The sequence below is a fragment of the Rhinolophus sinicus genome, chromosome 11, assembly GCF_057876585.1.
Source record: "Rhinolophus sinicus isolate RSI-liver-muscle chromosome 11, RSI-T2T, whole genome shotgun sequence".
NCBI classification, from domain to species: domain Eukaryota; kingdom Metazoa; phylum Chordata; class Mammalia; order Chiroptera; family Rhinolophidae; genus Rhinolophus; species Rhinolophus sinicus.
In genome coordinates, this window is record NC_142511.1 from 4,086,077 (window position 1) to 4,099,898 (window position 13,822).

At 42.1% G+C, this 13,822-nt stretch overlaps 1 protein-coding gene across 9 annotated transcripts in view; it reads left to right on the top strand.

The window, feature by feature from the left end:
* Positions 1-13,822, top strand: part of FIRRM (FIGNL1 interacting regulator of recombination and mitosis) — a 236,730-nt gene that overhangs the window by 221,842 nt on the left and 1,066 nt on the right. For 8 of the 9 annotated variants that reach the window (XM_074322527.2, XM_074322526.2, XM_074322530.2 and 5 more), the window contains 12 exons: positions 807-993; positions 1,829-1,911; positions 2,242-2,293; positions 3,478-3,567; positions 4,469-4,654; positions 6,410-6,532; positions 7,619-7,714; positions 9,341-9,454; positions 10,879-10,983; positions 11,593-11,673; positions 12,307-12,426; positions 13,571-13,799. In XM_074322527.2, the coding sequence (XP_074178628.2) occupies positions 807-993; positions 1,829-1,911; positions 2,242-2,293; positions 3,478-3,567; positions 4,469-4,654; positions 6,410-6,532; positions 7,619-7,714; positions 9,341-9,454; positions 10,879-10,983; positions 11,593-11,673; positions 12,307-12,426; positions 13,571-13,759 (1,426 nt within the window). In that variant the 3' untranslated portion in view covers positions 13,760-13,799. The remainder of the gene's footprint in view (positions 1-806; positions 994-1,828; positions 1,912-2,241; positions 2,294-3,477; positions 3,568-4,468; positions 4,655-6,409; positions 6,533-7,618; positions 7,715-9,340; positions 9,455-10,878; positions 10,984-11,592; positions 11,674-12,306; positions 12,427-13,570; positions 13,800-13,822) is intronic. The other variant, XM_088801556.1, reaches the window with a different exon arrangement.

A 13,822-nucleotide genomic window follows, 5' to 3' on the forward strand; every position in this document is an offset into this window, starting at 1 on the left:
GGTGAATGAACATTGAGTGTGATCGAGTGGTGTAATCATTTACTTTTGAAAATGAGCTCTGACAAATAGAATGCTAGAGAAGGTATCTCTTGGGGATTTCACGTGGACTCACCCTCCTTCCCGTCACAAAGCTCCAGTTTCTTGCTCCCTGGATTACTGCTGTGCTCTAATTTTCCACCCTTTCCTTTAGCCCACTCCTCGTACCACGGCCAGATTAGTCTCCCTAAAGCCCGCGCTCAGCTTCCTGCTCTTCTGCTCAGAAACTGAAGCGTCACGTCAGGACTGCTATTCTCCTTAGCCTGTCGCTCCTTTTCTACACAGATACCTGGCTTTTGTCAGACCGGTTATTCAGCTTGTCTTTTCCTCATGATTTTGTCGTCTTTACCTATTTATATCTTGTCTGTTTTTTATTTTTTATTTAAATCCTCTATGAAGATTTCTTAAACCATTTCAATCATAAAATGACCTCTCCCTGTCACAACTATAATATTTTGTATTTTAAAGTTGCTGTGTAAGCCACTTAAATATCAAGTTCCTTGATGAAGTTTGCCTCTGACTTTGTATAGATTAGTACTTTGATAAATACTTGGTAAATGATAAAAAATGTACAGGAAAATTCTTGTCCTTTAAGGAATTTCTCTAACTGTGACTATTTTATTTTTATGTTTACATATTCACATATTGAAAATATATACCTCTTGAGACATTTTGCTTTGCTAAAATAACCCTTAATATGTCTTATTATTCTACCTGCTAATCATTAAACGTTAATAATGTTGGGTTCAATGTTCTTGATTTCCCTGCAGGGTGTCTCTTCTCAGAGCCGTTTTCGATAGCTTTGAGCAGTGTTCCGGTGAACTCTCTCTGCCTGTTCGGTTGCAGGCAGTGCAGAGTGAGGGGCAGGCCCGGGTTGCAGTCACCTTGTATCAGCACGTCTGTGTTCACCTGTGTACCTTCATTGCTTCCTTTCATCCCTCACTCTTTCCTGAACTGGTACGTTTGTTACTTGCTGGGCTAAGGTTATGCTTTCACTTTTTTTTTTTTCCCACGGAAATTGTGATTTACGTACAGAAGAAAAGTGTGGGAATAGTTAATGTTATGTTCTTTTTGAATGTCATTCTCTCAGCTTTCACATTTTACCCTCCAACTCAGTTGTGTCCTAGGAAATGGTAATCCCAGAGTCTTATAGGATTCAGGTGCAGTATTTAGCTAAAATCTTTGAGAAAACATTTTGGGTGGAAAAGTGTGGAAAGACAGTGTGAAGAGAGGAAAAATGTGTGGCCTTTACCTAATTCAGTTTCATAATGAAAAGAAGCAAATAGTATGTAGTACGAAGTCTTCTGTAAATCTTTGGCATAATGTAGGTTTTGTTTTTTAATTGAATTGGATTAGAAAAGATGTTGAGGAAATTCTATGGAAAGAAATTCTTAGAATTTACGTAAGGATCAGTATCATTTAAGCTATCATACAATGGGTAATGTCCAGCCATATTAAGTATTGTATTTGGAATAGTTAAAGGCAGAAACAGAAGTCTAGGCTTATATGTTATGTACATTGGTTTAAAGGTTTCCATACTTAGAGAACTTTTGTGCATTCTAATGATCTAGTTTCCACGTTTAAAAGCACTCGAATCCCCATTGCCCAGCTCAGTGTTCGGTGTAGTGGGGCTGGGTGAGTGTTGAGGGAATGGCAGCGTGGGGTCTTTCAGATACTAGGAAGTTGAGCCTTCCCATTGAGGATCGCCTGTTCTTCGGATCGTGATGGTCTTCTGTTGTATTTTGAGAAATGCAGTATTAATGATAATTGGTCATGAACTTGTTTTCCTTAGGACGCTGCTCTGTTGGCTGCTGTGCTGAGAGCTAACATGATCACCTCCTTGTTAGCTATGGACGCGTGGTGCTTCCTTGCTCGGTACTACGTACTTTTTTGTTTTGGGGGATTTATTTATAGGAATAAATGATTTTATAGTTGTAAGTTTAGAGGAAAATGCTGTCTCAATAATTTTTTCATAGCTCCCTAAAATGGACTGATTTCGTTCACAGCACTAAATTAGGAATGGGTTCCTTTTTTCTTTGGTTTAAGTCAGTAGATTATGTTGCCTGGGTAGTTTTGTATATTGTGATATTCCCTGTCCATGGTAATAACTGCAGTTTAGAATATTTGGTGCTTTATGGAAGGTCCTCTCCTTGCTTTTCTGAGTGTGTAAAGAATTGTCTAAATACTGCCTTCTCTCTCCCGCAGATATGGGACCGCCGAGCTCTGTGCACACCACGTCACCGTAGTTGCTCATCTGGTGAGTAGCCACAGGCCTGAGACAACCACTTTCCATGAACTTCCTTTGGAGATATGATGATCTTCAAGAAAGTGAATGTCAAACGTACATGATAACTACGTTGTTTTGACAGTTTCTTTGCTTTGCTTTAATGCTGATGCTATTGAGAAAGATGTACTAGAAACAGTGTAAACCTGGAGAAATTGCCTCAGCTTTTCAAAATTTTATAGAATTCCATTAATCTGGGAAAGGAAGCCTAACTGAGGATAAATTTAAAATTGAATGCAAAGTAGAAAATAAGAAAAAAGTTAGTTGTAATGTTGATGACCAGTTCTCATTCTCTCTCTCTCTCTCTCTCTCCCCCCTCCCCTTTTCTCCCCCCCCCCCCCCAATACGATTTAGACAAGCTGACTCTTGATTTTGTTGTATCTCCTTCAGTCAGGATGATTTGAGAAGGACTAATAAATGTGATAGTGATAGATGCCTTTTGGGAAAAGAAATAATGCTTTGGATTGGGTACAAAGAGAAAATTATTTAATAACGATTTTAATCTTTTCAATGTTGACCTTTTTTTAACTTTTAAATTCTCAGATTTCCATTTAAGATCTTCATGACTTATCTGTTGTTTTGTTTTTTGTCCTTGGCCTTTGATCAAGATCTTATGTGAGTCCATGTTCTTTTGTTCCTTAGTAGTTACTGTGTCATGTATTTCTTGGATCACCTTTTAAGCATGCTGTAGGCTAAATCTGGTCTGACATCTGTGTCTCCATGGCTGATGGTCTTAAGCGCTTACGCACTGACTAAATCCTTAACACATCTTGCACAAAACAGATAAAGAGTGATTTTTTATGTTATGTGTATTATGTCTCCTTTAAATGTCCTAGTACATTATGATAGGAATTGATTTCCAGAAAACTGAGTCTGTAAAATCTTCTAATGATGCTTCCATCTAATAGAGTTCTATTCACCTCTGCACCACTACACTTAGATCTTAAATTCCATGAATTGCCTTTGAGTAAGAGGATTAATCAAGGTTCATGGAAGAAAATCATTTAAAGAAAAGCTCTGAATTAAAAATTAAAATTACCTATAATCTTATCTCCCAGAAAGGGCTACTGTTACTATTATATTTTGGCATACAAAAGCTTGTAGAAGCTATGGTTTTAAGTCAGTCAATCTCTGCTTTCTCTCCTGTCCTTTCCCAGATAAAGTCTTGTCCTGGAGAATGTTACCAGCTCACCAACCTGTCCGTGCTGTTGAGGCGTCTCTTCTTCTTCATGGCTCCACCCCAACAGGTAAGAGTGTCCTTGTCACTGTCTTGGAGAGCCTGCGGGGAGTTGGGTTCAGACTCTTTTGAAGGCCCCCATCCCATTTATCCTACATTTAAATGCTGACATAGTCTGAGCTGAAATTTTTCATGTATTGATTGCTTAGCTTATTGCATTTCGATGGGTTTAGATTTTGATGTTAAATATATAAATATATGCATATAGGAAATATAACGTAGGGAAGTTTCTCTGCCCAATTTAATATAGTGGGTTTTCTTTTCGTTTTGATGTAGGAAAATTTTTCATTTAACAAGTTGATTTTGGATACTGTGAAGTAAATTATTCTACGTCTTAAAAAAATCACATTAATATACTTCCTCATTGGATTATACTAATTTAGTAATTAAGTGCACCATTGTTTTTGCTGTTTTCCAGCAGGTGCAAACATTTTAACTCTCTTTTTAGAACTTTTGTTTTCCATTTTTATCTGGTCTATTGACGCTTCATTTTAACAAAACAGAACTGTTGTCCTGATAACCTGGCAAGCAGGCACTTTGAATTGTGAGTTCAGCGGTGAAATGGGTCTGCCAGGCGCACGGTTCTAGGCTGGTGCCTCACATTCAGAGACGAGGTCCGTGTGCGTGTCTGAAGGAGAGCAGAGCCAGCGGGCTGTTAGCAAACTCACCTGGCCCGTTTCTTAGTGCATCTCTGTTGCGTTCCACGTAAACTGTGTTTTTCATTTGGAAACAAACGCAACAACAAAAATAATGCATGTTCATTTACGTTCCCTCGGTCTTGTTCCTTGTGATAGTACTATTCAGTTAAAAACCTTTAACAAATACTCAATATGGAAGCTAATACCTAGCTTTTGTGCATCCACCCAACAGACTGTCTTATGTTACTCTTGTTTCTTTAACAATTTATTCAGATGGAGTTTATCCAGAAATTTCCCCCCAAAGAAGCAGAAAATCTCTCTCTGTGGCAGTACATTTCCTTCCAGGCATTACCTGCTGAGCTGAGGAGAGAAACTGCCCAGGAGGTCTGCAGAGTGGGTGCTGCCCAGTGCAGGAGGTGGCTAAGCAGCGGCCGCACGGTGGCAGAACTGGAATCTCTGGTAAGGAGCAAGTTTGACTGAGGTGATGATGCTTCAGTAGCTGTGGACTGAACACTGTTTTAGGAACTGGGACGCGTTGTGATAAGGTGGACGCAGCCTCTGCCCTCAAGTTAGAACCGCGCAAGATTGTCAGATTTCTCCGTTGTAAAAGGGTCTGAAAGAAACTTCCTATGATCTCCATTGATGTGAATTACATTGGTGCGGGGTGTCTGAAGCAACGAAACACGTCATGAAATACTTCATTTGCAGTATTTTTGCTGACACATCTCTGTGTTAGGCAGACACGATTCTTCTGTTTGACAAAATACAACCCCCTTTTTATGCAAACCCACTCTGAGCCTTTATGTACCTTTCCATTTAGACTGCTCCCTCTTAAAATAATGGAATAAAAAAGAAATTCATCTGCAAGAAAAAAATACATGATTTTGAAAAATTAACTGTCTTCAGTACATGTAGTTGAATTTTCCAGTTTAGTGTTCATTTGCTCATTAACTTATTCACTCATTCAAACATATTTTGAGTGCTCTTATGTGCCGAGCTCTGCTCTAGGCATGGGAGATACACCATGGAAAAAACAAACAAAAATTCCTCCTCTTGTGGACTTAGGTTCTAGCTGAGCTTGACAGTAAAATAATTAATAAATATGTGTATCCGTCTGTGATAAGTGGAGAAAAAAATCAAGGACGGGGATGGCACTCAGAGGGTTGGGGGCCTATCTGCAGTTTTAAATTACAAGCTCAAGGTTTTCTCGGGCTTGTATTTCCACACTGAGTGTGAATGTTCTGATACTGTTATGTCGTAGCACTTGACTGTAATTATCAAGATAATTTAAAACATTTACATATAGCCAAAGGAAGTAGAGAATTTATATGCATTTATTTTGGGTAAACTTTTAAATGCCTAGTGAGGAGTAGGGTAAGTTCAAATTTTGCATTTATTGTGCACTAATTTCTGTAGTAAAGATAGAAAAACCTTCATATTAGGTAAAATAAAAGCTCCTTTTTTCTAAAATTGAATATATCTTTTGCTCTACGACCAAAATGTAGTTCGGCAGATCATATAACATGTTTATTTGTAAGAGGAGACAGGTAAGTCTTAAATAGGAGGCTGTACAGTGATTCCGTAAGATAAAGTGGTGTTGACCACAGTGGATCAGAGGCCTTGTTACCGTCCTTCCTCCCTCAGGGGCCTTCCCTTCACTCCCTCCACACCCCCGCCACGCCCCCTCCTGGCCGGTGGGAGAGATTTGATGTGTAGATAAGAGTGAATCCGGGAAAGACCCTTTTATAATAGTTTCAAGTTCTAGACAGTGTACTTCTTAAGTACCTTATTTCCTCATTGAATGCACTGTTGCTGAGCATTTTTAAAGATTAATTATAAAATAATAGAAACAATAAAAATGTAATAACTTAAAAAGATGGCTAGGTGCATAATAGGAAAAAACAGAATTTTTAGTTGATGAATATTATAAATTAGCTTGACAATACTGACCATTTATATCAAACCTATTTATAAAAATACAGTGGTATTTTCATTGTTATTAAATTTTCCTATTAAAAGGAAAAAAGGTTTGTTTAGACAAATGAAGCAAATGTTTCTGTGTTAAGGAAAATTAGTTTTGATAAAATATACTCATTAAAGAAAGAGGTGAAAAGATGGCTTTGGGTCTTGGAATATAATTCTTCACGGTTTCTCCGTAGTTACGGGTCGTCCTTGACGGTTTCCAAGCTCTGGCCCTTCTTTGTCTCCCCTTAGAACACGGTGCTGTCTGTTCTGCTTGCTGTGTGTCATTCTGCCAGAGACGCTCTGGATATTGGACAAGAAACTGCAGTCGTGGAAGCCGGGTGTCAGCTGTGGGCTTTTCTGAACACTAACCTGGTAAGGAAAACACTGGTCATTTCCCCCAAGAGCAAATCAGTACTGAAAGAAGGAGGTAGTACCGACCTCCCTGAGGGTGACGCTGTCTACGTCTCAGGTGCTGGGTAGGGCTTGTGATTAGCACTTAAAAGCCGTGTTTGTTCTCTTCCAGCCACTTCTTTTTCAGTGTGATAGCGTTATGTTAGTAAAACTAGTACCTAATAAAGAGTGACAGTCCAGCCAACTGCTTCCATGGCCGTTTGGGCTTCGTGTGTGTGGGTTTTGTTTTATTTTTAAGTCTCCTCCCCTGTTATCTGTCTTCTCTGCCGGGTTAGTGTAGCCTGCTTTCGTCATTCTGGGGTCTTTTATACCTTCGAGCTTAAAGGTGGAAGGGGCAGGTGAATGACCCTGGCTAGTTTGTGTTTCTCTTCCCAGCAAAGACAAAAAGCCGTGATGATCGGGCTACAATTAGAATGGTATGTGTCCCACAGGGTAATGTAGTTTGAAAATACATAGTTTAAAAATCTAAATATGACATTTGTTTTCTTTGACTAAGTGGAAATAAAAATGTGACCTCTGGTTGTCCCAGCCAGTGGGAGCTGAAGGCAACAGTCACGCTGTGGCAAATAGTAGAAATGGTTTTGCGGGTGTTTTATCCCTGAACTTCATGTGTGGTCAGATTCCCTCCCACAGTATTTCAACTTCAGCAGGTGCTTTCCCTGATCCTCACATGTGGTTCGATAAAGATTCATTGAGGAGCTCTCTTTGCTGGTGACATAGCTTATCATATTACGAGAAACAATTACGGAGAGAAGAAACGGAGTTTAAGAAAGCTCAGGAATGTACAAGCTTTACAGTAATTAGACCTCCATCCGGGTAAAATCGGATTTGAATCATGGCTCTGCTTTTTCCTAGCCATGTGATCTAACCTGTCTGCCTCTTTTCTTATTAGTAAAGTGAGGATAATCATATGTGCCTCACAGATTTATTAGGTATAAGTGAGGTGATAAATGTAAAGCACCTAGTACATAATAAGTGCTCATGAAAAGGCTGCTATTCACATGTAATTGAAAATTTTCACCAACCTTATTTTGTTTCTTATTTAAGGTAACAAGTCAAACTTGCGGTCAGCAGACACTCAGCCTTCTATTTCCACTGTTGGGATTTTTTGTTCAAACTCTAGATCCTGAGGTGATAATTCAGGTAAGAAGAGTGAGCAAACTGGGGCTTCGTTGATTGAGGAAGTTGTTAATCTGGCATAACTTAAAGTAACTTTCTAGAAACAGGCCTTTTTAATGATTTGTTCGGTTGGTTTGTTGCCCCTTTCTTGTTAAACTGCAGTAAAATGTCACAGATTTGCTTGTCCAGGAATGTTTCTTTTCTTTCTTGTTTGCTTCTCGTAGAGTTGTTGGTACACTGGGCTGTTAATTCAGCCTTTATCTGTCCTCCCCTCTCCCTGGTACTGAAGTCCAAACTCCCTTGTTTGCTGTCAGCTGCCCCAGAATCCCCGAGCTTAGGAGTCAGTTCGAGTGTGACCCTGCATTCATAGCATTTTCCAGGCATTCCAGCAGCCCTGGGAGTGTGGCGTGTACCCCCACAGACTTCAATCCTCACGGTTTCTTTGAAGAAATAAAATGATCTTGAAGGCAGAGCGTACTGACTCTTCCCTCTGGCCTCAGCTTGCACGGCTGGGACAGACACACCTGGCTACTTGAGGGGCCTGTGGTGCTGCCTCCATTGTGCCCCAGCTTTGGAGGTTCTAAGCCGGAGGAGGGAGAAAAGGGAAAAGGCCATCATCTTACCGGAAGTGGTTCAGAACGAGTCCGTACTGGACAGAATGAGCCCCAAATCAAGGGTTGGCTTGTGTTTAAGGTCACTAAGAAACAAAGAAAACTGGTTAGGAAGTGAAACTAACCCTTGCTATTTAGGAGGGAGATGGAAGAAATAACACCCTGTTACAGTGTGTGGTGCAGAGTGGGGCTAGTAGTGCTTCGTTTTTAACAGCTCAAGTTAGCACTGTGTACGTGAAAGTCTTAAGGACTCGCTAATAAGGTATTTTTTTAGTTGCTGTATGTGTGATGTGGATTACTGAATTATAGAGAATGAGATTACAGTAAAATAATTGACTCAAATTATATTGAATGCAATAATCTGCATTTGTTGATTCTGAAGGTTCTGATACTCTTTTCTGAAAAATTAAATACCAGTAATTTTGACTTAATTTAAAAAGGTTCTTTTTTAACCTTTAAAAAACCCAAATAACTAAAATTCTGATATTTGAACATAAGTCAGTTGTTCATTTAGGCAGCGCTTCCTTTAGAGAAAGCAAGCTATGGTCTCCTGCCTGGATTCTGCCTCCTGAGCTAAGGCGATCTTTACGTTTTTAAAGGTTGTAAAGGTTTTTAAAGGTTTGTAAAATAAAATAAAAAAGATAAAGAATAGGCACCAGGGAGCACAGTCCTGCAGAGCCTAACGTCATTACCATCTGGCCGCTTCCAGCAAGTTTGCCAATCCCTGCTAATAACAGACTCTGGTTCTCTCACTAGAATGTAAAATATAGAAGAATCGGTAAGGATGCGAAAGCGGAGCACTGGATATGGTTTTTCAGGAACACTTTACAATGTTTTCACAGTGGTTGCAAGGACGCTGTAATAACTGACTCTGTCCTCTGATTCTCCTCCTGTAACCCTCAGGCTTCGTGGAGTGTTGGGTTGTTCCAGGGTTGGCTGTTTCCCCTCCCACATACCCATCAAAATCTTAGGTCATCGTTACGTCTCTGCAAAGTCAGTGTTTTTGTGTATGACTCTGGTTTGGTCTTTGCCTCTCCAGGTGGTAGCTTTGCAGGCCTCACTCCTTAAGTTCGAGCCTCCTGACCACGTTCGCTTGGCAGTGCTGGATTTTGTGTCTTCTCTGGGAAAACTTGTTATATCTCCGGATATCCAGGTAATACTCCTAATTGTTGTTCCTGTTAACAGAACTGTTAGAATTACTGCGGGATTTTTAGGCTTTCAGTTTCTGGAATTCTGCGGATTGTTGACAGTGAAAGTTGGGGGATCTATTTTGTGAAGAGAGGAGGGTGACTTTGTCAAAATAGAACTCAGTTTAAGGTGTTTCCTTTTAGAAAAATGTATGTTGACATATAGAGAGTCGGCTGTAGTCTGAGATTCCCATTACAGTTGCGCCTAGCACACGAAGTTCCCGAGGAAGGAAAACATACGTATGTCCTCCAGGGAACAGTGTATCCTGAGGAGACTGGGTCATTTCTTAAAGTGGTCTCTTAGTTTTATGTTCACGAACAGGCGCCTGTTTGCTTTTACAGATGGTGTGTTTGAAGTGTAGCCAGGTGTGTAGTTGACAAGCGGTCTTTATGTACGGAAGCGCCCTGAAAGGGCCTGGCCATGTCTGCCGCGGTGGAACGGGGCTCAGCCTTCCGTGACTCTGGTCCCCATCCAGCAATTGCAGAGCTTCCTTCACCTCCGTGGGGGGAGCGTGAAGCCCAGTGAGGAGAGCGTTTTATGTAACTGAGCAAAACCATAACGGACGCTACCTTAGCACATTGCCTGTGAAACTGGACATTTTAGTGTCTAAAGGGCTGTCCTGTTTGCTCACAGGGCAACGATACCGTTTGTCTGTCTCACGCAAGGTTTCGTGACGTAAGTGAGGATGCTGACAGCTTCTTTTCAACTCTCTGGGCAAAGTAGCCAAACATCCTTGCGTTTAAGCTGTTTTCTTTGTAATTTAAAATGTTTTCCAAAATGCTGCTGCTTTGAAGCCTTAATGGGCCCAGAACCTAGAGAACAGGTATTTTTATTAGCAGAAATTACTTTATAGACTCGCGGGAAGAAGACATTTTTTGGGATTCATTAGCAAACAAGAGGCATTTAAAACCATGAGATTGACGTGCACTCATTTAAGAAAAAAGTGAGAGTCCTGGCTGCGTGTCAGGCGCCGTTTTAATCACTGGGGATTCGAGAATGGACCGAACGCCTAAGTACTCACCATCAGCCCGTTGGGAGGCAGCAGACCAAGTGGTGGGAGTGCTGCAGAGAAGTGAAGCAGGGGAGGAGGGGTACAGGGGTACGGCTTTAAGTGGGAGCCCTCAGTAAGGTGACGTGTAGCCACACCTGAGACTGAGGGAGCGAGCCCTGCAGGTGTGTGCGGGAGGCCTGAGATGGGAGCACGTCTCGTATGTTATCGGGGTAGCGGACAGCTAGTGGGGCTGGTAGGCCGTTGCAAGGAGCACAGGAGTCACACGACCAATTACGGTTCACTGGGACGGAATTATGGAAACGCGACATCCTGACCTTAGGCACGTTGAATGTACTAAGGTTTTCCTCTCTTTAATAAGGGTTGGTTCTCTTTTTTAGGACAAAATTCTGCCCAACCTGTCGTCTGTTTTTGCCTTGCTGCTGGCTGACAGGAACTGGCTACTGGAACAACACGCCTTGGAGGCATTTACTCAGTTTGCTGAGGTTAGACTGACCTATCACAGGGACCCCCAAAACATTTTAACATTTCCAATATTCCAGAACATTCAGTGAGCTGCTTCTGTTTCGTCGACGTAAACTTTTCTGTAGGATATTACTCGTCTATTTTTCAGGATCTCAAAATGAAGCAGAGAAGTGAAGTGACTTTCCTAAGGCCCTGGGGGTGGTGACAGCCGGTCTGCTAACTCAGGCAGCCCTGCAGACACTCTTTTTGGGCTGGGTGGTAACACATCACCTCCAACTCCTGGGCTCAGGCGAGTCAACGCAGACCTTTTGTTCGGTTCTGTGGAAAAGGTGACCCTGCCGGGGGCTGTTCCTTTTCGTCACCCTTTGCTGTGCAGTCATGCCTTTGGTCCCAGGGGCCCAGTGACAGGTTGACGGGCAGCAGTAGAGCTCCCAGCACTGCACTTAGCAGAGTCCGTGGCTCCTAAGGCACCTGGGAAGAACTGTGAGCGGAGGTCTTCCGTGTAGCCTCTGGCACCGAGCGTGTCTTTTAAAATACAGTTTTGATTACGGGAGCCCTTATAACTCATCTGTGTGTCTGTGCAAATTGTTGAAATATATTAAAATCGGTCTTACCAAATTTTTTAATAGGGAACGAATCATGAAGAGATAGTCCCACGGTGTCTCAGTTCTGAAGAGACTAAGAACAAAGTGGTGTCCTTTCTGGAAAAGGTATTTATTTTACAATAGAACTGTCAGTTTGTTCTTTATCATGTTCCTTTTTTTTTGGAATTCTGTAGTTGTAACCAGGTTGAGTATCTTCTTAGCTTCAATTTTTCAGTGCTCAGCACGGTGACACCCATGCAGCTGGGACCACGTTACAAGTCACAGAAGTCACACACTTGGGAGTCACCTGCCTGATTGGATACTCTAGCAGTGGGAGACCAGTGACAACACTCAGCATATACAGTTAGTGCCGTGGGGAAGAAGAGACAGTGTTTACTGTCATTCAGGCCTGGCTCTTCTGCACTGACGGAGACCAAGGCCTACTTGTCCAAACCGTGACATTTTTAAAGCTGTTTTTACAGTTAGAACCACATGGCTCCCACATTTGTGCATACTTTGAAACTTACACGGGGACAGTGTTAGGATGCAAATTAAGGGTTAAGTGACAACACTAATAGAACAGTTAAACCAAAATTTAGAACAAAAGCAGGAAGTGAATTCCAGCAGCCAGAATCTGTCTGGGTCACAGGCAAAGCCAGCAGTCTAAGGCTCTGCCCCAAGACTCACACCGTTTCTTTGCTCTCCTGGGAGAGTGGCCACATGTGATGTTTGCTAGGGTTTTTCATTTCTGTCTGGCAGACGGGGTTTGTAGATGAGACTGCAGCTGCCAGAGTGGAACGTGTGAAACAGGAAAAGGGGATTTTCTGGGAATCCTTGGCTAAAGTGACGTTAGAAGCAGCAGAGTGGTCATGTTCACAGGTATGGACTGCCTTTCAATATGGTTTGGGGTTTCCTAAGCGAGATTCTGCCCTTAATGATAAAATCAGAACAAACTAGTACGGTTCTTGGCCTCATGTTGAATATCAAAATAATCTAATAGATGTAGATGTGTAAAGCTGTTCTATGGCAGCTGCTCTTTTCTTTCTGAAAGGTTATGAACACATAAAACAGGTGGGACTACAAAAACCTGTAGTTTTAAACATTGTACTAAATATACTGTTAGGACACCTTTCCATTATCTGTAGTAACCTTGGGGAAAGTTGTGTGTGTGTGTACCACTGGCACTACAAATGCAGTTGTTTCTGACACAGAAGACAGTTAACTTACCTCCAAAAATATTTAGTTTGATCCCTTGCCTCGTTTATCAAACCAGCCTAATAATTTTGGGCAGTGTCTGGAAATCACATCAACCTATGTCAAGGGCAGAAATCAGACAGCACCGAACGATACTCAAAATGCTGTCTGAGCTCTGACAGTGTTCTGGTAAGTGTTGCTTACAACTCACAAAAAGAAAACAAGTTTCAGTATGTGTTAATAACTTGTTTTCAAGACATGTCACTTTTATGCCGGAAATGTATAAAGTTCAATGTTCTATCAGTAGTGTAAATAAGCCCGCGAGAATTGATTATGGCCCCCTTGGGAAGACAGTGAGTACATAAGGGATGTGTTGGCCCTCACCCCTCCCACTGCTGTGATGCTAGAAAGCAGGGATTTGCTGACCTGGCTCCAGAAGCATCTGCAAGAGCACAGCTCTCAGCAGTTACAAACGGAGCACAATTCATACTTGGGCTTCTTCGTAAGGACGTATTACAGGATATGTCTGAAGAGTACTCCCTGCAAATTACTGCAGGTACAGCACTGCTTCTGACCTTGGCCACTACTGGTGTTTGCTTGCTGCATCACTGACAAACCAAAAATGCTTTCACGTATTTTTCCAGGTGATTGTAGGGGCGGATATTGCCTTCTTGCCTTGGGAACCAATGACTAGAATAAAATCTGCGCACACTTTTTTACAGTTTTAGAATTTGTTGTGATAAGCTGTGGTCTAGTGCAAAAGGAACGTTCTCTGTCATTTTGGGAATCTGTCACGGCATTACTCAGCCACGCTCTTCTCGTTTGGCAGCCGTCCGCAAAGAGAGCCCGTGTGGAGTGCCCCGTGGAGGAGGAGTACAGGGCAGCACTGCAGGCAGCCACACGGGCCCTGGAGACGGTCGGCGTCCTGCTGCAGAGGGCGCCCGCCCCCGACTGGCTTCCCGGGCACATGGCGCTGCTACAAGACAGGCTGGATGTGCTGAAGCGCCGTGCGCTCTAGGACGGAACGTGAACGGACCACTGTCGCTAGGCAGAGCTGGGTACGACGTTTGTCATTCGCCAC